At 50.7% G+C, this 24,980-nt stretch overlaps 1 protein-coding gene and 1 long non-coding RNA gene across 2 annotated transcripts in view; one reads left to right on the forward strand and one right to left on the reverse strand.

The window, feature by feature from the left end:
• Nucleotides 1-337: 337 nt before the first annotated feature.
• Nucleotides 338-4,767, reverse strand: LOC117088467. Its single transcript, XR_004439239.1, has 2 exons — nt 4,242-4,767; nt 338-638 (listed from the first exon to the last, which is right to left on the reverse strand). It is a non-coding gene; the product is annotated as an uncharacterized LOC117088467 (long non-coding RNA).
• Nucleotides 4,768-4,876: 109 nt separating this feature from the next.
• The window catches only part of PSKH1 (protein serine kinase H1), a 39,598-nt gene continuing 19,494 nt past the window's right edge, over nt 4,877-24,980 (forward strand). Inside the window, exons 1-2 of the mRNA XM_033219742.1 lie at nt 4,877-5,036; nt 22,599-23,625. Of these exons, the coding sequence (XP_033075633.1) occupies nt 22,669-23,625 (957 nt within the window). The 5' untranslated portion in view covers nt 4,877-5,036; nt 22,599-22,668. The remainder of the gene's footprint in view (nt 5,037-22,598; nt 23,626-24,980) is intronic.

The following is a 24,980-nucleotide window of genomic DNA, read 5'->3' on the forward strand; positions in this document are numbered from 1 at the left end:
GGTGGATCACGAGGTCAGGAGATCGAGACCATCCTGGCTAACATGGTGAAACCCCGTCTCTACTAAAAAATACAAAAATCTAGCTGGGCGAGGTGGCGGGCGCCTGTAGTCCCAGATACTGGGGAGGCTGAGGCAGGAGAATGGCGTAAGCCCAGGAGGCGGAGCTTGCAGTGAGCTGAGATCCGGCCACTGCACTCCAGCCTGGGCGACAGAGGCAGACTCTGTCTCAAAAAAAAAAAAAAAAAAAAAGCAAGTCAGGCATGGTGGTGCGTGCCTGTAGACTTAGCTATTTGGGAGGCTGAGGTATAGAGGGATTTTAAGGAATCAGAGAGACCAATGGGGTTCAGGAGGATATTTATTAATTATTTAGGTGCTCCGGCCCAGTCGGATTAAAATCCGAAGGACTGAGCCCTGAACAGAGAGTTAAGTTACCTTTTAAGCATTTTGTGGGGCAGGAGGAGATCTTTGCGGGGGGAAGCATATTACAGAAGCAAGAAACAAAGCCCGTTATTAAATTAATTGAGACATGCATTACATCATTTCTTACTTTTCAAGGAGAAGCATGTTTTACGACTTGAGTTTATCTGTCTAGTTGACCTTGCAACTGCACAGCTAGGGAAACGGGGTCTTCACAATGCCTGGGAAGGGAGGAGAGATAAGGCTCACTAGCTGCAGAAAAACAGGCAGTTAATTTTTTTTTTTTTTTTTTTTTTTGAGACGGAGTCTCGCTCTGTCGCCCAGGCTGGAGTGCAGTGGCCGGATCTCAGCTCACTGCAAGCTCCGCCTCCTGGGTTCCCGCCATTCTCCTGCCTCAGCCTCCGGAGTAGCTGGGACTACAGGCGCCCGCCACCGCGCCCGGCTAGTTTTTTTGTATTTTTTTAGTAGAGACGGGGTTTCACCGTATTAGCCAGGATGGCCTCGATCTCCTGACCTCGTGATCCGCCCGTCTCGGCCTCCCAAAGGGCTGGGATTACAGGCTTGAGCCACCGCGCCCGGCCCAGGCAGTTAATTTTTAAAGGACTCCAGCTCTTTCTCTTTCTCAGGGGAAATTGGATTTTTTTTTTTTTTTTTGAGACAGAGTCTTGCTCTGTGGCCCAGGCTGGAGTGCAGTGGCCAGATCTCAGCTCACTGCAAGCTCCGCCTCCCGGGTTCACGCCATTCTCCTGCCTCAGCCTCCCAAAGAGCTGGGACTACAGGCGCCTGCCACCTCGCCCGGCTAGTTTTTTGTATTTTTTTTTTTTAGTAGAGACGGGGTTTCACCGTGTTAGCCAGGATGGTCTCGATCTCCTGACCTCGTGATCCGCCCGTCTTGGCCTCCCAAAGTGCTGGGATTACAGGCTTGAGCCACCGCGCCCGGCCTGGATTTTTTCTTTTTTTTTTTTTGAGACGGAGTCTCGCGACATCTCGCTCTGTCGCCCGGGCTGGAGTGCAGTGGTCAGATCTCAGCTCACTGCAAGCTCCGCCTCCCGGGTTTACGCCATTCTCCTGCCTCAGCCTCCGAGTAGCTGGGACTACAGGCGCCCGCCACCGCGCCCGGCTAGTTTTTTGTATTTTTTAGTAGAGACGGGGTTTCACCGTATTAGCCAGGATGGCCTCGATCTCCTGACCTCGTGATCCGCCCGTCTCGGCCTCCCAAAGGGCTGGGATTACAGGCTTGAGCCACCGCGCCCGGCCCAGGCAGTTAATTTTTAAAGGACTCCAGCTCTTTCTCTTTCTCAGGGGAAATTGGATTTTTTTTTTTTTTTTTTGAGACAGAGTCTTGCTCTGTGGCCCAGGCTGGAGTGCAGTGGCCAGATCTCAGCTCACTGCAAGCTCCGCCTCCGGGTTCACGCCATTCTCCTGCCTCAGCCTCCCAAAGAGCTGGGACTACAGGCGCCTGCCACCTCGCCCGGCTAGTTTTTTGTATTTTTTTTTTTAGTAGAGACGGGGTTTCACCGTGTTAGCCAGGATGGTCTCGATCTCCTGACCTCGTGATCCGCCCGTCTTGGCCTCCCAAAGTGCTGGGATTACAGGCTTGAGCCACCGCGCCCGGCCTGGATTTTTTCTTTTTTTTTTTTTGAGACGGAGTCTCGCGACATCTCGCTCTGTCGCCCGGGCTGGAGTGCAGTGGTCAGATCTCAGCTCACTGCAAGCTCCGCCTCCCGGGTTTACGCCATTCTCCTGCCTCAGCCTCCCGAGTAGCTGGGACTACAGGCGCCCGCCACCTCGCCCGGCTAGTTTTTTGTATTTTTTAGTAGAGACGGGTTTCACCGTGTTAGCCAGAATGGTCTCGATCTCCTGACCTCGTGATCCGCCCGTCTCGGCCTCCCAAAGTGCTGGGATTACAGGCTTGAGCCACCGCGCCCGGCCAGATTTTCTTATATACAACTGAGTTTCTGCTTACACATTCTTCAATTTCTTTTAATTCCTGTTCCAGAGGCAAAGGATCCCTTGAGCCTAGGAGTTCGAGGTTACAGTGAGCTTTGATTGATGCCACGCACTCCAGCCTGGATGACAGAGCAAGACCCTGTCTCTATTAAAAAAATTAAAAATGCTGGGTGCAGTGGCTCACGCCTATAATCCCAGCACTTTGGGAGGCCGAGGCCAGTGGATCACCTGAGGTCAGGAGTTCAAGACCAACCTGGCCAAAATTTAAAAAATAAAATGAGGCTAATGAGGCAGATGTCTTGCTTAAAGTCAAACAGCTCTGGAAGTGTCAGAGCTGGGATTTGATCCCAGGTATGTTTGGCCCCAAAGTCCATACCCTTAATTATTGCACTAGACTTTTGGAAACAATTTTTTAACTTTTTTTTTTTTTTTTTTTTTTTTTTGAGACGGAGTTTCACTCTTGTCGCCCAGGCTGGCGTGCAATGGCATGATCTCGGTTCACTGCAACCTCTGCCTCCTGGGTTCAAGCAATTCTCCTGCCTCAGCCTCCCAAGTAGCTGGGATTACAGGCGCCCGCCACCACACCTAGCTAATTTTTGTATTTTTGGTAGCAATGGGGTTTCACCATGTTAGCCAGGCTGGTCTCGAACTCCTGACCTCAGGTGATCTGCCCACCTGGGCCTCCAAAAGTTCTGGGATTACAGGCGTGAGGCACCGCGCTGGCCACCATTGTTCTTTTTAAATGAAATCTTGTATGAAACCTTACTACGGCTGGGTGTTGTGTCTCGCGCCTGTAATCCCAGCACTTTGGGAGGCCGAGGAGGGCAGATCACCTGAGGTTAGGAGTTCGAGACCAGCCTGGCCAACATGGTGAAACCCTGTCTCTACTAAAAATACAAAAGGGCTGAGCGTGCTGGCTCACACCTGTAATCCCAGCACTTTGGGAGGCTGAGGTGGGTGGATCAGGAGGTCAGGAGATAGAGACCATCTCGGCTAACACGGTGAAACCCTGTCTCTACTAAAAATATAAAAAATTAGCTGGGCGTGGTCGTGGGCCCCTGTAGTCTCAGCTCCTCGGGAGGCTGAGGCAGGAGAATGGCGTGAACCCAGGAGGCAGAGTTTGCAGTGAGCCGAGATTGCGCCACTGCACTCCAGCCTGGGTGACAGAGCGAGACTCCATCTCAAAAAAAATAAATTAATTAATTAAAAATAAAAATAAGGGCCGGGCGCGGTGGCTCAAGCCTGTAATCCCAGCACTTTGGGAGGCCGAGACGGGCGGATCACGAGGTCAGGAGATCGAGACCATCCTGGCTAACACGGTGAAACCCCGTCTCTACTAAAAAATACAAAAAAATTAGCCGGGCGAGGTGGCGGGCGCCTGTAGTCCCAGCTACTCGGGAGGCTGAGGCAGGAGAATGGCGTGAACCCGGGAGGCGGAGCTTGCAGTGAGCTGAGATCCGGCCACTGCACTCCAGCCTGGGCGGCAGAGCGAGACTCCATCTCAAAAAATAAAAAAAATAAAAAAAAAAAAATAAAAAATAAAAATAAGAAAATTAACCGGGCATGCCTGGATAATTTTTGTATTTTTAGTAGAGACAGGGTTTCACCTTGTTGGTCAGACTGGTCTCAAACTCCTGACCTCAGGTGATCCACCTGCCTTGGCCTCTCAAAGTGCAGGGATTACAAGCGTGAGCAACTGCACCCGGCCGACGACAATGTTTTATTGGTGTTTATTTATTTTTAGGTTTAAAGTATAACATTAGCTTATACAGTCAATCAAAGACAGTTCCATGTGCAAAGTACATACTCAATAAAGATTTGAATACATGAGCCACTGAAATGGGGAAGATGGATGGAGGTTACAATGCACTTACCATCTGCAGCACCTATTTTTCCCCCTCCAAGTTGGGTTGACTGTAAAGTGAACCAGTTCTGATCCTATAGAGAAGTCATTGTGAATGGTAACCATTTTTTAAAAATCCGCTTGCTTTTCAGACTCAGGATATATATTAAATTAACAACAACAAATAACCATGAGTCCAGAAGTTGGCCCAAGATTGACTTCACCAATCTACAAGTTAACCATTTGCACCTCTTCTTTGATGGAGGCCAAATTCAACACATGGAGTTCTGAAATTATTCTAATTGCAGTTTTAAAAAATAGATTTTGTTAATGAAATTTAAGTCAATCCTTTGCGGAGTTCCAGAGGCACTTCCAGAAACCTCTGCTGGAAAGCATTGTTTACCCAAGCTAGCACTACAGAGTCCCCTTTCCCCCAACCAGAAACTTGAAACTTTCTCCTTATTTCCCGCGATCCCTCATTTTTCTATCACGGATCTGTCCGGCAGACAGCGGTCAAGTTTCTTTGAGCGACAAATAGATCCACCCGCTCAGGAGAGTGCCTGTCCCCGCCCCGAAGAGGTTGATTGGCAGGCCACGCTTGGAGATCCGCCAGCCGCGTAGCCCAGCTTCGTGAGAGTCCGCCCCGTCCCGCCCCGTAGGTTTGTTCTGGCGTCAGCTGCGCGCTGTGATGACGCCACGACGCTAACGCCCGAGAATGGCGGCGGCGGCGGCGGCGGCGGCGGCGGAGGCGGCGGTGGCCGCGGTCACTGCCTGGAGATGGCCCACAGAGCCGCCGAGACGCCGAAGAGCCCGCCGCCCGCGCGAGGTGAGGCGGCCCGGCCCAGGACGACGGCCCGACGGGCGGGAGGGGCAGCCGAACTGTGGTCGTGGTTGCTTTCTGGGGCACCGGGGCCTGCCCCTGGTCAGCCCGCAGCGTCAGCCCGTGTCCCATGCGCCAGGGCCTACAGGGTTGGAGAGCAGGTCGGGCGATGGCTGCTCGGGTCCCCGGCGTCCGAGTTCGGACTGGCCTCGGAACGTGCTGTCTTGCTGGATATCCCGTCTCTAGGCCCGCGTGGGCCTGGTGGACGTGGTCGCTTGCCCTGCCTGTTTGCTGTTCAGCCGCCCCGCGTCCAGAGCGGGTCAGGTTGATCCAACCTGGTTGTCCTTGTCCTTACTGCCTTCTCGCGCCGGGCGCCTACTCCACACTCCTCCTTTGCGTCTGCCAGGGGCCGGCGGGGCAGCTGATCGCTTCCTTGTGCAGGCTGGGAAATAGCAGGTTTGAGTCCAGCTGGATTGCCTGCTTGGCAAGCTTGTCATTCCTCTACCTGCAAGGGGAAGCCTAGCCCCTCACACTTAGTCCCCCTCCATAAAGCGGCTGAAGTGATAATTCCCAGCTGAAAATCTGAATAAGTCCTTCACTGCCTGAAAGTGGTTCCTTAGTGCCTTCAAGACAAAGGCCACACTTCTTAGCAAGGCATTCAGGGCTCTTCATAATCTGGTGAAGGCTTAACCAGCCAATCAACACCAGAGCGCTTTTGTGCTCCCTTTACGTAGTTTATTGTTGTTAAAGCGTGTGGCGCTCCTGTTAGCTCTGGTTTCATATCTTTGTGCTTTAGTATTACTAATTTTGAGACAAGGTCTGTTGCCCAAGCTGGAGTGCAATGGCTCATTCATAGCTCACTGCAGCCCTGAACTCCTGGATTCAAATGATCCTCCCGCCTCAACCTCCCGAGTAGCTGAGACAACAGGCGCTCCTCTCCACGCCTGGCTAAGTTTTAACATTTTTTGTAGAGCTTGGGAGTCTGGCTTTGTTGCCAGGGCTTGCTTCAAGAGACCCTCCCGCCTAGGCTCCCAACGTATTGAGATTATTAATACAAGCGTGAGCCACTGTGCTTGGTCCCCTTGTGCTTTAGATACGCAGTTTTCTCAGTTTGCAATACGCTGCCTTCCACCCCACCGACCACCTACGAGTGTTGGAAACTTACATCTGTCCTATAAAATCCACCTGAGATGTCACTTCCTAGGGAAAAAAATCTCCCTTGCTTGACATATAACCATTAACTCCTCATATCCATGCTGCTACTATTGAGTACATCCTGTTGTGTCACATGGTAGTCTGTCTGCATATGTCTGGCTCTGCCTGGCATAAAATAGGGGCTAGCCTCCAGTAGCATTTGCTGAATGCTGACTTAATGAATGGATAGATTCAGCTGTATTTTTGAGCACCTATCAGGGCTAGGATCTGAGATGAGCACAGCAAATGCAAGCATATGTGTGTGGTAGCCTCTTAATCCTGGATAGTCTAAAATCTCCTGGGATAATTTTGTGATACAAATTCAAGAGCCTCACTGTCTGAGGTTTTTTTTTTTTTGAGACGGAGTTTCGCTCTTTTCGCCCAGGCTGGAGTGTAGTGGCACAATCTTGGTTCACTGCAACCTCTGTCCCCCAGGTTCAAGTGATTCTCCTGCCTCAGCCTCCAGAGTAGCTGGGATTACAGGCAAGCGCCACTACACCCAACTAATTTTTGTATTTTTAGTAGAGATGGGTTTTACCATGTTGGCCAGGCTGGTCTCGAACTCCTGACCTCAGGTGGTCCACCTGCCTCGGCCTCCCAAAGTGCTAGGATTACAGGAATAAGCCACTATGCCCGGCTGAGATTTTTTTTCTTTTTTTTTTTTTAAACAGAGACGATGTCTTGCCATGTTGCCCCAGCTGGTGTCAAACTCCTGGGCTCAAGCAGTCCTCCCACCTTGGCCTCCCAAAGTTTTGGGGTTATAGGCAAGAGCCACTGCACCTGGCCCACTCTTTGAGATTTTGATGATGAAGATCTAGGGTAGAAATCTGTATTTTATTTATTTATTTTTTTTTGAGATGGAGTCTCGCTCTGTTGCCCAGGCTGGAGTGCGGTGGCGCCATCTCGGCTTACTGCAAGCTCCGCCTCCTGGGTTCATGCCATTCTCCTGCCTCCATACCATTCTCCTGCCTCAGCCTCCCTAGTAGCTGGGACTACAGGCACCCACCACCATGCCTGGCTAATTTTTTATATTTTTAGTAGAGACGTGGTTTCACCATGTTAGCCAGGATGGTCCCAATCTCCTGACCTCGTGATCCACCCACCTCGGCCTCCCAAAGTGCTGGGATTACAGGCGTGAGCCACCGTGCCTGGCCGGAATCTGTATTTTTTTTTTTCAAGATGGAGTCTTGCTCTGTCACCCAGGCTGGGAGTGCAGTGGTGCAATCTCAGCTCACTGCAACCTCTGCCTCCCAGGTTCAAGCGATTCTTCTGCCTCATCCTCCCGAATAGCTGGGATTATAGGCACACACCACCACACCTGGCTAATTTTTTTATTCTTTTTTTTTTTTTTTTTTTTTTTTTTGAGACGGAGTCTCGTTCTGTCGCCCAGGCTGGAGTGCAGTGGCCGGATCTCAGCTCACTGCAAGCTCCGCCTCCGGGTTTACGCCATTCTCCTGCTCAGCCTCCCAAGTAGCTGGGACTACAGGCGCCCGCCACCTCGCCCGCTAGTTTTTTGTATTTTTAGTAGAGACGGGGTTCACCGTATAGCCAGGATGGTCTCGATCTCCTGACCTCGTGATCCACCCGTCTCGGCCTCCCAAAGTGCTGGGATTACAGGCTTGAGCCACCGCGCCCGGCCATAATTTTTATATTCTTAGTAGAGACGGGGTTTCATCCTGTTAGCCAGGCTGGTCTTGAACTCTTGACCTCGTGATCCACCCGTCTCAGCCTCCCAAAGTGTTGGGATTACAGGCGTGAGCCACCACGTCCAGCAAGGTATCTGTATATTGAAAAAACTTCCCAGGTAACTACTGTGCTTTCTCATTGAAGATCTTTGTCATTACCTAAGAAAACTGTTATCTCCTTTGTCCAGTGAGAAGGGCTTGCCTTATGGACTCCTGTTGTGGTCTCATGCCTAGAAGCAAGGGCTTTGGTGTCAGAAAGACCTGGATTCAGTTTCTGGCTTTTCTGAAATCTTGAGGTTCTCTAAGTCCTAATTTCCTTATTCCAAAATAGGAATAATCGTGCCTACTACATGTGCTTGTAGAGAGGAGTGAGATGGTATGTATAAGATCCTTAGCATAGTTGGCACTCAGTTAATGGAAGCCACTTTTATTGCTAATGCTCCTCTTCGCAGAGTTTCCCTTGTCAAAAGAAGGACTTGTCTTCTTTTTTCTTTTTTTTTTTTTTTGAGACGATGTCTCGCTCTATCGCCAGGCTGGAGTGCAATGGTGTGAGCTTGGCTAGCTACAACCTCTGCCTCCCAGGTTCAATCCGTTCTCCTGTCTCAGCCTCCCGAGTAGCTGGGACTACAGATACCTGCCACCACACCTGGCTAATTTTTTTTTTTTTTTTGAGACAGAGTTTTGCTCTTGTTGCCCAGGTTAGAGTGCAATGGCGCGATTTCAGCTCACCGCAACCTCTCCCTCCCAGGTGCAAGCAATTCTCCTGCCTTAGCCTTCCCAAGTAGCTTGGATTATAGGCATGCGCCACCAAACCTATTGTATTTTTAGTAGAGATGGGGTTTCTCCATGTGGGTCAGGCTGATCTCAAACTCCCGACCTCAGGTGATCCGCCCACCTCGGCCTCCCAAAGTGCTGGGATTACAGGCGTGAGCCATGTTGCCCGGCTTACACCCAGCTAATTTTTGTATTTTTAGTAGAGATGAGGTTTCACTGTATTGCTCAGGCTGGTCTCAAATTCCTGACCTCAGGTAATCTACTAACTTCGGCCTCCCAAAGTGCTGAGATTACAAGCATGAGCCACCACAACCGGCTAGAAGGTCTTGTCTTAATAAGCCTGTTTGTTCTTCAGGCTTAGTTGTGTGTAGGAACTGCTTTGTATTATATGATTTCCTCAAGGTCATTCTGGTCATTGGGGAAAACTGATAATAGTGTGCTTGCTTTTTTTTTTTTTTTTTTGAGACGGAGAATCTGAAGTAGGTGCTGGAGTTCTCTATCAATCACAAGTTCATAGTTAAATGAGTGAGATTTTGCTTTGGCCTTCTGTTTTACTTTGGAAGTGTGAGTGTGTAATATGGGCAACTTAGGTCCTCTTCACAGCTTCCCAGCTGTATGATGTGAATGGGCTATAGGTGTGCCAAAGTATCGACCCTTAAGCTTCACGATAGCTGAGAACAGCTGTCTCCATTGACTCCCGGGTGTTATGCAATAGTATCATTCTATCATTCTCTGTGTATATATTGGCATGGGGAAAAATTTTTGAGAGAAAGAAGTACATCCCTGGAAGAAGGGAAGCAGTTTTGCTTGTTGAGAACTGGAGAGAGACTTACTTATTTGAACTCCCTTTCCTTCCAGGAATCTTACTCAATGAGCATTAAGCTAGTTTGTGTTGGCTAGGTCATCACTGAACTAATTCTTGGTACAGCCCTCTGTTGCCATGGTGTCTGATGTGATGCTAAGGTGGAAAAATGTGATGTTTTCATTTGCTGGGAGAAAGTTTTCTTTCCAAGCTGCCAGCCTTGAAATGGCCTCTCAGGGCATCCTAAGAGTCATGGATCAAGGGACAGTTGGTGTGGAGCCATCCAGGCTGTAAGTTCCTTGAGAGTAGAGACTATGGCTGCCTTCTTTTTGTTTGTCACAACCTCTGGCAGAGTTCCTGACCCACAGCAGGAATTCAGTAAATATTTCTGGGTTGAACATGGGATTTTGGAAGGAGAACCCCAGGTGCATTGCCAGGGTCTATATTTCTTTTCTTTTTTTTTTTTTGAGACGGAGTCTCGCTCTATCGCCCAGGCTGGAGTGCAGTGGCACGATGTCGGCTTACTGCAAACTCCGCCTCCCGGGTTCACGCCATTCTCCTGGCTCAATTTTTTGTATTTTTAGTAGAGACGGGGTTTCACTGTGTTAGCCAGGATGGTCTCGATCTCCTGACCTTGTAATCCGCCCGCCTCGGCCTCCTAAAGTGCTGGGATTACAGGTGTGAGCCACTGCGCCTGGCCAGGGTCTATATTTCTGATAATGGCATGGTCTCACTCTGTTGCCCAGGCTGGAGTGCAGTGGCATAATCATAGCTCACTGCAACCTTGCCTTCCCATGTTCAAGTGACTCCCACCTCAGCCTCCTGAGTGGGACTACAGGCACACAGCACCACACCCAGCTATTTTTTTTGTGTTTTTTTGAGATGGAGTCTTGCTCTGTCGCCCAGGCTGGAGTGCAGTGGTGCCATCTTGGCTCACTGGAAGCTCTGCCTCCCGGGTTCACACCATTCTCCTGCCTCAGCCTCCCAAGTAGCTGGGACTACAGGCGCCCGCTACCACGCCCGGCTAATTTTTTGTCTATTTTTAGTAGAGATGGGGTTTCATTCTGTTGGCCAGGGTGGTCTTGAACTCTTGACCCCATGATCCACCTGCCTCAGCCTTCCAAAGTGCTGGGATTACAGGTGTGAGCCACTGTGCCCGGCCACACCCAGCTAATTTTTTAAACATTTTTTTGTAGAGGCCAAGAGGCAGATCACTTGGGCTGAAGAGTTCGAGACAGCCTGGGCAACATGGTGAAACCCTGTCTCTACTGAAAATACAAAGATTAGCCAGGCATCCTAGGTTCTCGGGAGGCTGAGGCACAAGAACCGCTTGAACCCGGGAGGCGGAGGCTGCAGCGAGCCGAGATTGTGCCACTGCACTCCAACCTGGGCGACAGAGTGAGACCTTGTCTCGAAAAAAAAGAAAAAACTTTTTTTTCTGTAGCGACAAGGTCTTGTTATGTTGCCCAGCCTGGTTTCAAACTCTTGTCCTCAAGCAATCCTCCTGTCCTGGCCCCCAGAGTGTTGAGATTATAGGTGTGCGCCACTGCATCCAGCCTTATTTCTGGAATTATTGAGAAATTACTAACTACTTCATTTTGGTAGACAGTTTTTCTTTTTCTTTCTTTTTTTTTTTTTTGAGATGGAGTCTCGCTCTGTTGCCAGGCTGGAGTGCAGTGGCATGATCTTGGCTCACTGCCACCTCTGCCTCCTGGGTTCAAGCAGTTCTCTGCCTCAGCCTCCGGAGTAGCTGGGATTACAGGCACGTGCCACCACACCTGGCTAATTTTTGTGTTTTTGTTTTTGTTTTTTTTTGAGATGGAGTCTTGCTCATCACCCAGGCTGGAGTGCAGTGGTGCGATCTTGGCTCACTGCAAGCTCTGCCTCCTGGGTTCACGCCATTCTTCTGTCTCAGCCTCCCGAGTAGGTGGGACTACAGGCGCCTGCCAACGGGCCCGGCTAATTTTTTGTATTTTTAGCAGAAACGGGGTTTCACTGTGTTAGCCAAGATGGTCTTGATCTCCTGACCTTGTGATCCGCCCGCCTCGGCCTCCCAAAGTGCTGGGATTACAGGCGTGGGCTACCGCGCCCGGCCAATTTTTGTGTTTTGAGTAGAGACGGGGTTTCACCATCTTGGCCAGGCTGGACTTGAACTCCTGACCTCATGATCCGCCTGCCTCAACCTCCCAAAATGCTGGGATTACAGGTGTGAGCAGCAGCACCCAGCCGGTAGACAGTTTTTCAAAACATGGCAGTAGAATATGGAGATCTTTGCAGGTGACAGGTTATAAAGCTTTGCTTGGAGAGGGCAAGGTTCCTGTGTTTCCTTGTCTGGAAGACATTCACAGACCCTGCCTCTATGGCCAGGAAATTGTTTCAGGATTCATCCTTGCTCCCTGCTCCGGGACCCTGGCTTTCCCCACAAATGGAGCTAGCTTTGGCAGCTTGTGAACAAACTTGCTTTGGCATTCAGATAAGAATCTGTAAAACTCAAACTTACTTCCTTCATTTTTTTTTTTTTTTTTTTTGAGACAGAGTCTCGCTCTTGTCACCCAGGCTGGAGTGCTGTGGCCAGATCTCAGCTCACTGCAAGCTCCGCCTCCTGGGTTCACGCCATTCTCCTGCCTCGGCCTCCCGGGTAGCTGGGACTACAGGCGCCGCCACCTCGCCCGGCTAGTTTTTTGTAGTTTTTTTTAGTAGAGACGGGGTTTCACCGTGTTAGCCAGGATGGTCTCGATCTCCTGACCTCGTGATCCGCCCGTCTCGGCCTCCCAAAGTGCTGGGATTACAGGCTTGAGCCACCGCGCCCAGCCTCCTTCCTTCATTGTTGAGGATATTTACAGGGTGTCCAAAGAGTGTGGCTATGGTTTAACCACCGATCTGGCCTCTTCAAAATTTCTGAGGTTCTGGAATTGTTGCCTTGCAGCAAAGAGAAATCCAAGAGCCAGACCACATTTATTTTATTTTATTTTGAGATGGAGTCTCACTCTGTCGCCCAGGCTGGAGTGCAGTGGCGTGATCTCGACTCACTGCAACCTCTGCCTTCCAGGTTCAAGCGATTTTCCAGCCTCAGCCTCCCAAGTAGCTGGGATTCCAGGTGTTCACCACCACACTCAGCTACTTTTTTTGTATTTTTAGTAGAGATGGGGTTTCACCATGTTGGACAGGTGGTTTCAAACTCCTGATCTCAAGTGATCCACTTGCCTCGGCCTCCCAGAGTGCTAGGGTTACAGGCATGAGCCACTGTGCCCAGCCTGTTTTTCTTTTCTTCTTCGGAGTGTTGCCCTGTTGCTCAGGCTGGAGTGCAGTGACATGATCTCAGCTCACTGCAACCTCCGTTTCCCAGGGTCAAACGATTCTGCTGCCTCAGCTTCCGAGTAGCTGGGATTACAGGCACCCACCACCATGCCTGGACATTTTTTTTTGTATTTTTAGTAGAGACGGGTTTCACCATGTTGGCCAGGCTGATCTTGTACTCCTGACCTCAGGTGATCCGCCCGCCTTGGCCTCCCAAAGTGCTGGGATTACAGGCGTGAGCCACTGCACCCGGCCAGACCACATTTCATTTGCTCTGAGTTCAGCACTTTGATAAATACCAAGGGAGTTCTGGAAACCTGAGAATGGCCCCTTCCCTCAAGGGTCTGACAGCTGTAGTGATCAAAGGCAGTCCGGAGTAGAGCAGTGAGCAGCGTGACTCAGATTATAGTTAGAATGGAGGTTTCTAAAGCAGACCCTTCAGGAAAGATCCTCAGGAAAGCTTTGTGGGTTCATCAACTCAGTGGCATGGGGAAGGATCGAGGCCTTGACTGGATGAGGCCCAGCACTGCTGGAGTCTTTCTTGAGTGCTAAAAGGAGCCCCAGATGGAGAACTAGGAGATTTGGGTCCAAGATGCTTGGTCACCACCGTCTGAGTGGCTTTGGACGAGTCTCTTTACCTCTCCTGGGCTGTCATTTCTGTAGAGTGTCAGTGAGGACGATAATGCTGAATGCTCACACTCATTGCCACACTGTCCATTGTGCATGCCTTCCTTGAAGAGTGCTTTGGACCAGGCTGGGAGTTGAAGGTTTGGAGGCAGACTCTAGAGAGTTGGGTACTTTCTGCAAGATGATGTAATGTAACCCTCCTGGGAAGTCTCTTTCTGAAGCTTCCTTACTCATCCTTGCCCATCCCTGTACCTACCATGGTCACTGGGCTAGAGGCACACACAAGAGATGCTGGGAACAGGAAAAGGCTCTGCTTTTCTTCCTAGGAGCTTTACCAGCCACCTCCCGTGTCATCGAGTCTGCATTTTCACATGACCACAGTGTGGAGAGGGAGTTTAACAGATGTGATGGGACTGTGGAGCAGCTGTGATCACCTGGGGGCTGTTGCCCATGATCTCCACCTCTCAGCCAGCACCCTCTCTTGTCCACTTTCTTTTTTTTTCCCCTCTTTTGGCCAATTTAGTCTAATATCATCCTCCAGTTTCAATCTGTAGTTGGGATGGTGGAGTACCGGCATCAGCCTGTCTTTACAGAGTTTCTGATTGGAATCGATGGGAGAGAAACTGTGTCCCAGGAAGAGAAAAGGAAGGTCAGAGGGAAAATCCTTGACTCTCTTATTGCTGACTGACTTTATTTTGTTTTATTTATTTATTTTTTGAGACAGAGTCTCGTTCTGTTGCTCAGGCTGGAGTGCAGTGGCACAATCTTGGCTCACTACAAGCTCTGCCTCCCAGGATCAAGCAATTCTCCTGCCTCAGCCTCCTGAGTAGCTGGGATTACAGGCACCTGCCACCGTACCCGGCTAATTTTTGTCTTTTTTAGTAGAGATGGGGTTTCACCCTGTTAGCCAGGATGGTCTCAATCTCCTGACCTCGTAATCTGCCCGTCTCAGCCTCACCAAAGTGCTGGGATTACAGGCGTGAGCCACCACGCCTGGCCTATTTATTTATTTATTTATTTATTTATTTTATTTTATTTTATTTTTTTTGATGCGGAGTCTTGCTCTGTCGCCCAGGCTGGAGTGCAGTGGCCGGATCTCAGCTCACTGCAAGCTCCGCCTCCCAGGTTCCCGCCATTCTCCTGCCTCAGCCTCCCAAGTAGCTGGGACTACAGGCGCCTGCCAACTCGCCCGGCTAGTTTTTTGTATTTTTAGTAGAGACGGGGTTTCACTGTGTTCGCCAGGATGGTCTCGATCTCCTGACCTTGTGATCCGCCCGTCTCGGCCTCCCAAAGTGCTGGGATTACAGGCTTGAGCCACCGCGCCCGGCCTATTTATTTATTTTTGAAAAGACGAAGTTTCGCTCTGTCGCCCAGGCTGGAGTGCAGTGGCGCAATCTCGGCTCACTGCAACCTCCGCCTCCTGGGTTCAAGCAATTCTCCTGCCTCAGCCTCCCAAGTAGCTGCGACTACAGGCGCATGCCGCCATGCCTGGCTAATTTTTTTTTGTATTTTAGCAGAGATGGGGTTTCACCGTGTTGCCCAGGCTGGCTCAAACTCCTGAGCTCAGGCAATTCACCTGCCTCAGCCTCCCAAAGTGCTAGGATTACAGGCATGAACCACCATGCCCAGCCTATTTTTTTTTTGGAGACAGGGTCTTGCTCTGTCGCTCAGGCTGGAGTGCCATGGCACAAACACAGCACATTGCAGCCTCGACTTCCCTGGCTCAAGTGTTCCTCCCACCTCAGCCTCCTGAGTATCTGGGACTACAGGTGCATGCCACCATGCCTGACTAATTTTTCGTAGAGATGGGGTCTCACTACGTTGCCCTGGCTGGTCTCAGACTCCAGGGCCCAAGCAGTCTTTCCACCTTGGCCTCCCAAAGTGCTAGGATCACAGTGTCAACCACTGTGCCCTGATGCTGACTTATTTTTGATCCCTGTGCAGGCTTTGTTTGAAGTGAAAAGTCAGGCCTGGTGCAGTGGCTCACACCTGTAATCCCAACACTTTAGGAGGCGGGGTGGGCGGATCACTTGAGGCCAGGAGTTTAAGACCAGTGGCCAACGTGTTGTAACCCTGTCTCTACTAAAAATACAAAAATTAACCAGGCATGGTGGGACATACCTATAATCAGCTACTTGGGAGGCTAAGGCACGAGAATCGTTTGAACTTGGGAAGCAGAGGTTGCAGTGAGCTGAGATCGTGTCACTGCACTCCAACTTAGATGATAAAGCGAGACTCCTCAAAAAAAAAAAAAAAAAAGTAAAAATGAATCAGAAAGTTAGGCCTTTTGGTTTTTGTTTTGTTGCAGACAGAGTCTCGCTCTCTTGCCCAGGCTGGAGTGCAGTGGTGCGGTCTTGGCTCACTGCAACCTCCGCCTCCCTGGTTCAAGTGATTCTCCTATCTCAGCCTCCTGAGTAGCTGGGATTACAGGCGTGTGCCATCATGTCTGGGGCTAAGTTTTGTATTTCTAGTAGAGACGGGGTTTCACTGTGTTAGCCAGAATGGTCTCGATCTCCTGACCTTGTGATCTACCTGCCTCAGCCTCCCAAAGTGCTGGGATTACAGGCGTGAGCCACCACGTCCCGGCCGGCTATTTTTTTTTTTTTTTTTTTTTTAGTATTTTTAGTAGAGACGGGTTTCACCGTGTTAGCCAGGATTGTCTCAATCTCCTGACTTTGTGATCTGCCTGCCTCGGCCTCCCAAAGTGTTAGGATTACAAGCATGAGTCACCACACCCAGCTGAATTCAGGCCTTTGACTCACTGTAATCTGATGGTCTCTGTGGGTTCTCTGTGGCCCTGAAGATGCCACAGTAAAACTTGCTTGGGCCTCCCTCTGCCACCTTTGATGGGATCTGCTGCAAACTTCACAAGGGTGTGAGGAGGTGTCAGTGTTGCCCCATGGCCCCAAGCACTATCCTTGGGCAGCCCTGGAGTCCCTGACTCTGATCAGCTCTTTTCAGACATCAGATTCTATATCCAGAAACCCACAGTAAATGTCACATGGATGGTCCACATGCACACCACACATCCAAAACTGAACTCTTTCCACTGCTTCCCAAATCTGTGCTTCCTGCTACACTCCTGACCACTTGCCCCTGAGCTGTGCAAGGGACTGGGTACTGTCCTCATTTTTCCCTTCCACCCAGCATGGAAGTTCTGCTGCTGTTCTCTCTCGATTCCACTCCACTGTTTGGGGCACTACATTCTTTTTTTAATTTTCCTTTTTAAAACAGAATCTTGCTCTGTCACCCAGGCTGGTGTGCAGTGGTGTGATCATAGCTCACTGCAGCCTTGATCTCTTGGGCTCAAGCAGTCCTCCTGCCTTAGCCTCCAAAGTAACTGGGACTACAGGTGCGTACCATCATACCCAGCTGATTTTTTTTTTTTTTTTTTTTTTGAGACGGAGTCTCACTCTGTTGTCCAGGCTGGAATGCGGTGGTGTGATCTCGGCTCACTGCAACCTACGCCTCCCAGGTTCAAGCAATTCTCCTGCCTCAGCCTCCAGATTAGCTGGGATTGCAGGTGCCTGCCGCAATGCCTGGCTAGTTTTTGTATTTGTATTTGTATTTTTTTACATATTTTTTGAGACAGAGTCTCACTGTGTCATCCAGGCTGGTGTGCAGTGGCGCAGTCTCGGCTCATTGTAACCTCCGTCTCCCGGGTTCAAGCAATTCTTCTGCCTCAGCCTTCCGAGTAGCTGGGATTACAGGCATGCTGTAGTGCAGTGGCCCGATCTCAGCTCACTGCAAGCTCCGCCTCCCGGGTTCACGCCATTCTCCTGCCTCAGCCTCCCAAGTAGCTGGGACTACAGGCGTCGCCACCTCGCCCGGCTAGTTTTCTGTAGTTTTTAGTAGAGACGGGGTTTCACCGTGTTCGCCAGGATGGTCTCAATCTCCTGACCTTGTGATCCGCCCGCCTCGGCCTCCCAAAGTGCTGGGATTACAGGCTTGAGCCACCGCGCCCGGCCCCAGCTAATATTTTTGTATTCTTTTGGTAGAGATGGAGTTTTACCATATTGGTCAGACTGGTCTCGAACTCCTGATCTTGTGATCCGCCCACCTCGACCTCCCAAAGTGCTGGGATTACAGGTCTGAGCCACCGCGCCCAGCCTAATTTTTGTATTTTTATTAGAGACAGAGTTTCTCCATGTTGATCAGGCTGGTCTCAAACTCCCGACTTCAGGTGATTCACCTGCCTCAGCCTCCCAAAGTGCTAGGATTACAGGTGTGAGCCACTGTGCCCAGCCTACCCAGCTAATTTTTAAATCTTTTGTAGAGACAGGGTCTCACTGTGTTGTCCAGGCTAGTCTTGAACTCGTGCACTCAAGCTATCCTCCCCGGAACCTCAGCCTCCCAAAGAGTTGGGATTACTCCCAAAGTGCTGGGATTACTCCCAGTGCTGGGATGACCACACCTGGCCAATGGGACACCACACTCTTATGGTCTTTTTTTTTTTTTTCAAGACAGAGTCTTACTCTGTCGCCTAGGCTGGAGTGCAGTGGCGCAATCTCTGCTCACTGCGACCTCCGCCTCCCAGGTTCTCGCCATTCTTCTGCCTTAGTCTCCCGCGTAGGTGGGAATACAGGTGCCTGCCACGATGCCCAGCTAATTTTTTGTATTTTTAGTGGAGACAGGGTTTCACCGTGTTAGCCACTATGGTCTTGATCTCCTGACCTCGTGATCCGCCCACCTTGACCTCCCAAAGTCCTGGGATTAAAGGCATGAGTCACCGCGCCCAGCTCTTACTGGCCCTTTTAATCCACTTTGACCCTCCTCCAGGTCAACCTCATCCTTCTCTCTAAACAAAGATCTGATTGCCTCTTTTCTCGTAAACTCTTTGGTAGCTCTCCTTCACTTCCCAGATAGGTCCTGGTCCTCACTTGTGTTGCTCTGCAGAACTAGCTTCTGCTGACCTTCTATAACTTCATCTCCACATTCCTGCCTTTATACCACCAAACTGCCCATTCCTAGACACAGGATGTTACTCTGGGTTTCTGAGCCTTTACAATGTGTTATTCTCTCCCCCTGAAACACCATTCCTACCTTTCCTCATCTGACTCATTCTTGCTTCAAAATTCAGCATGGAGGTTACCTTGTTCAGGAAGGTTTTCCTCACCCCGGCTTCACTCTACGTTATCTACTGTTGGTTCTTAAACTTAACACTTACCGTGTTATATTGAAATTATGTTTTTCGCTGGTCGCACTGGCTCACACCTGTTATCCGAGCACTTTGGAAAGCCAAAGCTGGCAGATCACTTGAGGTCAGGATTTGGAGACCAACCTGGCCAACATGAAACCCTTTCTCTCTACTAAAAATACAAAAATTACCCAGGCGAGGTGGCAGGTGCCTGTAATCCCAGCTACTTGGGAGGCTGAGGCATGAGAATCGCTTGAACTTGGAAGACAGAAGCTGCAGTTAGCTGAGGTCGTGCCTCTGCACTCCAGCCTGGGTGAAGGAGACTCTGTCTCAAAAAAAGAAAAAAAAAATTATCTCTTTTTATGCTTTTCTCTTTATTTAGATTGTGAGTCAATTGACCATCTTCTACTTGTTTGTGTGTGTGTGTTAAAATATAACCTACATTGGACCATGTTTTATTTATTCCTGTGCCCCTGGTATCTACTAGATTTTTTTTTTTTTTTTTTTTTTTTTTTTTGAGACGGAGTCTGGCTCTGTCGCCCAGGCTGGAGTGCGGTGGCCGGATCTCAGCTCACTGCAAGCTCCGCCTCCCAGGTTCACGCCATTCTCCTGCCTCCGCCTCCCAAGTAGCTGGGACTACAGGCGCCCGCCTCGTCGCCCGGCTAGTTTTTTGTATTCTTTAGTAGAGACGGGGTTTCACCGTATTAGCCAGGATGGTCTCGATCTCCTGACCTTGTGATCCGCCCATCTCGGCCTCCCAAAGTGCTGGGATTACAGGCTTGAGCCACCGCGCCCGGCCTCTACTAGATATTTAATAAATGTTTTATCTGAATTGATCATTCGTCTTCCAGTTCTGTGTGTCATAATTTTTTTTTCTTTTTGACAGAGTTTCACTGTTGTTGCCCAGGCTGGAGTTCTATGGCGTGATCTCAGCTCACTCCAACCTCCGCCTCCTGGGTTCAAATGATTCTCCTGCCTCAGCCTCCCAAGTAGCTGGGATTACAGGCATGTGCCACCAAGCCCGGCTAATTTTGTATTTCTAGTAGAGACGGGGTTTCACCATGTTGGCTAGGCTGGTCTTGAACTCCCGACCTCTGGTGATCCGCCCGCCTTGGCCTCCCAAAGTGCTAGGATTACAGGCGTGAGCCACCACACCCAGCCTGTTTTTTTTGGAGACGGACTCTCACTCTGTTGCCCAGGCTGGAGTGCAGTGTCGTGATCTCTGCTCACTGCAAGCTCTGCCTCCTGGGTTCATGCCATTCTTCTGCCTCAGCCTCCCGAGTAGCTGGGACTACAGGCGCCCGCCACCATGCCTGGCTAATTTTTTTTTTTTTTTTTTTTTTTTTGAGACAGAGTCTCGCTCTTTGTCCCAGGCTGGAGTACAGTGGCGTGCAGTCTGCAAGCTCCTCCTCCTGGGTTCACACCATTCTCCTTTCTCAGCCTCCTGAGTAGCTGGGACTACAGGCGCCCGCCACCATGCCTGACTAATTTTTTGTATTTTTAGTAAAGACGGGGTTTCACCATGTTAGCCAGGATAGTCTCAATCTCCTGACCTTGTGATCTGCCCGCCTCGGCCTCTGAAAGTGCTGGGATTACAGGCGTGAACCACCGCACCCGGCCTTTTGTATTTTTAGTAGAGACGGGGTTTCACCATGTTAACCAGTATGGTCTCGATCTCCTGACCTCGTGATCCGCCCGCATCGGCCTCCCAAAGTGCTGGGATTACAGATGTGAGCCACTGTGGCCAGCCTTTTTTTTTTCTTTTAAGACAGATCTCGCTCTGTTGCCCGGGCTAGAGTGCAGTGGCGCAGTCTTGGCTCAGTGCAACCTTCACTGGGTTCAAGTGATTCTTCTGCCTCAGCCTCCCTAGTAGCTGGGGTTACAAACAGGTGTGCATCACCACGCCCAGCTAATGTTTTTGTATTTTTAGTAGAGACGAGGTTTTACCGTGTTGCCTAGGCTGGTCTTGAACTCTGGACTTCAAGTGATCTGCCCACCTCGGCCTCCCAAAGTGCTGGGATTACAGGTGTGAGCCACTGGGCTCAGCCTGTGTGTCATAATTAATAGGAAATCCTTAGCTCTCTTCAACCCTTGGAGCACTCGGGTAGACATAGAGAAGAGCCCTCTCATTAGAAAGGTGGTACCTCTGGAAAGCAGTAACTTCAGCACTGCACCTTGTCTGGGGCCCCACCAGCCCCAGAGTATTGTTCATGGTTGGAACATCTCTGGGAATCAAACTGGAAGGGCTCCTGAATCCCCATTGTAAGGAAGCAAAATACCCTTATCTTCATCCTGAGTTAAATCTGAGTGAAACTGCCAGTGTCCTCTCTGAGCTCAAGCCCCTCTGACTCTTTTTTTTTTTTTTTTTTGAGATGAAGTCTCACTTGCCCAGACTGGAGTGGGGTGGCACAATGTCAGCTCACAGCAACCTCTGCCTCTCGGGTTCAAGCGATTCTTGCCCAAGTAGCTGGGATTACAGGCGCCCATCACCACGCCCAGCTAATTTTTGTACTTTTGGTAGAAATGGGGTTTTACCATGTTGGTCAGGCTGATCTCAAACTCCTGACCTCAGGTGATCTGCCTGCCTTGGCCTTCCAAAGCGATGGGATCACAGGCATGAGCCACCATGCCCGGCCCCGCCTCTGACTCTTGAATGAAGACCAGGCAAGTTTTGCAGTCACCAGGTGGCAAGTGCTGAGGCTTGTGGTCCCAAGTTCACTGGAGTTGATTACAGCAGCTCTGGGCCTTGTGTGGGATTTCAGCCATCCATGTAGTGTGGTGGGGAAGTGAGAGACCCTGGAATAGGGAGTTAAACTGCTAGGGTGGGGACGGTGCATTAGCAAAGGAGTGGAAGCCTTCCAGGAGAATGAGGGAGAGCCCCAGGGAAGTGGTTTGTTGTTTGTTGCAGAGGGACCAACCCCTGTAGGAAGCCTAAAGGGCTGGGAAAGATATCCATGAAGGAGGCCTTGGAGAAGCAGCTTTCTGAGCCCTGGTGGGTTGTGGAGTTAGGGAGTAGGCCTCCAACACTTCACACTCCCATTTCAGAAAAGATGAGTCAGAATAATAAGAGGAATGATTTTAACATTTTAGAAACATGGGACTTCAACTAGGATAAGGGGCCCAGGCAGAGGAGTGAGGAGGGTGGGCGCCCTGACGGCTGAGGCTGTGCGTGTTCCTGTCCCCTCTCAGGGTTGAAGAGCAGCATGAGACTGAGGCCCAGGGAGATATGAGTCAAAGCCGTGATGTGGCTGGGCGTGGTGGCTCACGCCTGTAATCCCAGCACTTTGGGAGGCTGAGGCGGGCAGATCACGAGGTCAGGAGATTGAGACCATCCTGGCTAACATGGTGAAACCCCGTCTCTACTAAAAAAAAATACAAAAAATTAGCTGGGCGTGGTGGCGGGCACCTGTAGTCCCAGCTACTTGGGAGGCTGAGGCAGGAGAATGGTGTGAACCCGGGTGGCGGAGCTTGCAGTGAGCAGAGACCGTGCGTCACTGCACTCAAGCGAGACTCCGTATCAAAAAAAAAAAAAGCCGTGATGCTCAGGCCAGCTTTTCAGCTAGACCCTATGTTGAGTCTGGGCTCTTGAACAGCAAAGCCATACTCCTGACCAGGGAAATAAATGAGAGCCAGGACTTCGGTTTTTTGTTTGTTTGTTTGAAACAGAGTCTCGCTCTGTCGCCCAGGCTGGAGTGCAGTGGTGTAATCTCAGCTCACTGCAACCTCCACCTCCTGGGTTCAATCAATTCTTGTGCCTCAGCCTCCCAAGTAGCTGGGATTACAGGTATGTGCCACCATGACCAGCTACTTTTTCTATTTTTAGTAGAGATGGGTTTTCACTATGTTGGCCAGGCTGGTCTTGAACTCCTGACCTTAGGTAATCCACCGGCCTCAGCTTCCCGAGGTGTTGGGATTACAAGTGTGAGCCATCACGCCTGTCCAGGAGTTCGGTTTTAATGAGACTAGGTTTCTGGAGAGGGAGAGCTGAGGAGGACGGCTGGTTTCCTTACAGCTGTCCTGGCTGTGCTGACTTGTTCTCTCTTTGTGTGTAGGTGTAGACGGGGCACTGCCTTCAGAGCAGGTCCTGCCAGCCTCGCTGGAGAGGATGCCCTCGTGTCCGTGATGGGCTGTGGGACAAGCAAGGTCCTTCCCGAGCCACCCAAGGATGTCCAGCTGGATCTGGTCAAGAAGGTGGAGCCCTTCAGTGGCACTAAGAGTGATGTGTACAAGCACTTCATCACAGAGGTGGACAGTGTTAGCCCTGCCAAAGCTGGGTTCCCAGCAGCAAGTCAATATGCACACCCCTGCCCCAGTCCCCCGACTGCTGGCCACACGGAGCCTCCCTCAGAACCACCACGCAGGGCCAGGGTAGCTAAGTACAGGGCCAAGTTTGACCCACGTGTGACAGCTAAGTATGACATCAAGGCCCTAATTGGCCGAGGCAGCTTCAGCCGAGTGGTACGTGTAGAGCACCGGGCAACCCGGCAGCCATATGCCATCAAGATGATTGAGACCAAGTACCGGGAGGGACGGGAGGTGTGTGAGTCGGAGCTGCGTGTGCTGCGTCGGGTGCGTCATGCCAATATCATCCAGCTGGTGGAGGTGTTCGAGACGCAGGAGCGGGTGTACATGGTGATGGAGCTGGCCACTGGTGGAGAGCTCTTCGACCGCATCATTGCCAAGGGCTCCTTCACCGAACGTGACGCCACACGGGTGCTGCAGATGGTGCTGGATGGTGTCCGGTATCTGCATGCACTGGGCATCACACACCGAGACCTCAAACCTGAGAATCTGCTCTACTACCATCCAGGCACTGACTCCAAGATCATCATCACCGACTTTGGCCTGGCCAGTGCTCGCAAGAAGGGTGACGACTGCTTGATGAAGACCACCTGTGGCACGCCTGAGTACATTGCCCCGGAAGTCCTGGTCCGCAAGCCCTACACCAACTCAGTGGACATGTGGGCGCTGGGCGTCATTGCCTACATCCTACTCAGTGGCACCATGCCGTTTGAGGATGACAACCGTACCCGGCTGTACCGGCAGATCCTCAGGGGCAAGTACAGTTACTCTGGGGAGGTGAGTCTGTGCTGCCCTGTCCCAGCATGTTGGGGAGGCACCTGCGGAGGTGGGTATTTCCTGCAGCTCTCAGTCAGAGGTATGTCCTCAGGGCCATGCTCATGAGGGCCAGGTAGGTCATGTAAAAGGGACAAAGTGAGACTATCACAATGTAGTTTGGGTTCCCTCAAGGTGAGCCCTGAGACAAGGACTTAGGAGCAGATAGTTTATTTAGGATGTGATTTGAGTAACTGCAAGTGAAGGAGTGGGGAAAGCGAGGCAGGAAAGGGAGAAAGTCAGTAGAGTATATTGAGAAGTGGCTGCCACTGTGGGCCACTGGAGACCATGGTAATAACCATGTGGAACGTGCCTCACAGTTGTACCACCAAAGAGCAGGAACGTGAGTTTCTTTCTTTCTTTCTTTTTTTTTTTTTTAATCCACCGACTCCTGTACTTCATGGGTTGACAATTTCTGGCTGGGCGCGGTGGCTCAAGCCTGTAATCCCAGCACTTTGGGAGGCCGAGACGGGCGGATCACGAGGTCAGGAGATCGAGACCATCCTGGCTAATACGGTGAAACCCCGTCTCTACTAAAAAATACAAAAAACTAGCTGGGCGACGAGGCAGGCGCCTGTAGTCTCAGCTACTCGGGAGGCTGAGACAGGAGAATGGCGTGAACCCGGGAGGTGGAGCTTGCAGTGAGCTGAGAGCCGGCCCCTGCACTCCAGCCTGGGCGGCAGAGCAAGACTCCGTCTCAAAAAAAAAAAAAAAAAAAAAGAATTTCTTTGAGGGCACTAAATCCCTGGTGCTTCTGGGCTGTCCTGATACCAACTAGTGCTAGAGAAAGTCTTTAGGCAGAGAAGCAGAGAGATGCAGGCACTGGCGGTGGGAAGCTGTTGCCAGGCACCAAGCAGTGTGCCGCAGCTGCAGATGAGCTCAGGGGTGGGCTGAAAGTATGTGGGTATCTGCATCTGCTCTGTGGGGCCCCAGCCAAGCTAGACTGAACATGCCCATCTCAGAAAGCAGCTTCTCATCTCTGTCCAGTTTTGCCACACAATGAGGACCTCATATGTCCAGATCTGATTTTTTTTTTTGAAGAGAAGCCAGAAAATCTGATCTTTTATTTTTTGAGATAGAGTCTTGCTCTGTTGCCCAGGCTGGAGTGCAGTGGCACAATCTTGGCTCATTGTAATCTCCACCTCCTGGGTCCAAGCGATTCTCCTGCCTCAGCCTTCTAAATGGCTGGGATTACAGACCTGGGATTACAGGCCCGCACCACCTCGCCCAGCTAATTTTTGCATTTTTAGTAGAGATGAGGTTTTGCCATGTTGGCCAGGCTGGTCTCGAACTCCAGACCTCAGGTGATCTGCCCACCT

This window comes from Trachypithecus francoisi, unplaced genomic scaffold (genome assembly GCF_009764315.1).
Source record: "Trachypithecus francoisi isolate TF-2019V2 unplaced genomic scaffold, Tfra_2.0 Lachesis_group10, whole genome shotgun sequence".
Taxonomy (NCBI): Eukaryota; Metazoa; Chordata; class Mammalia; order Primates; family Cercopithecidae; genus Trachypithecus; species Trachypithecus francoisi.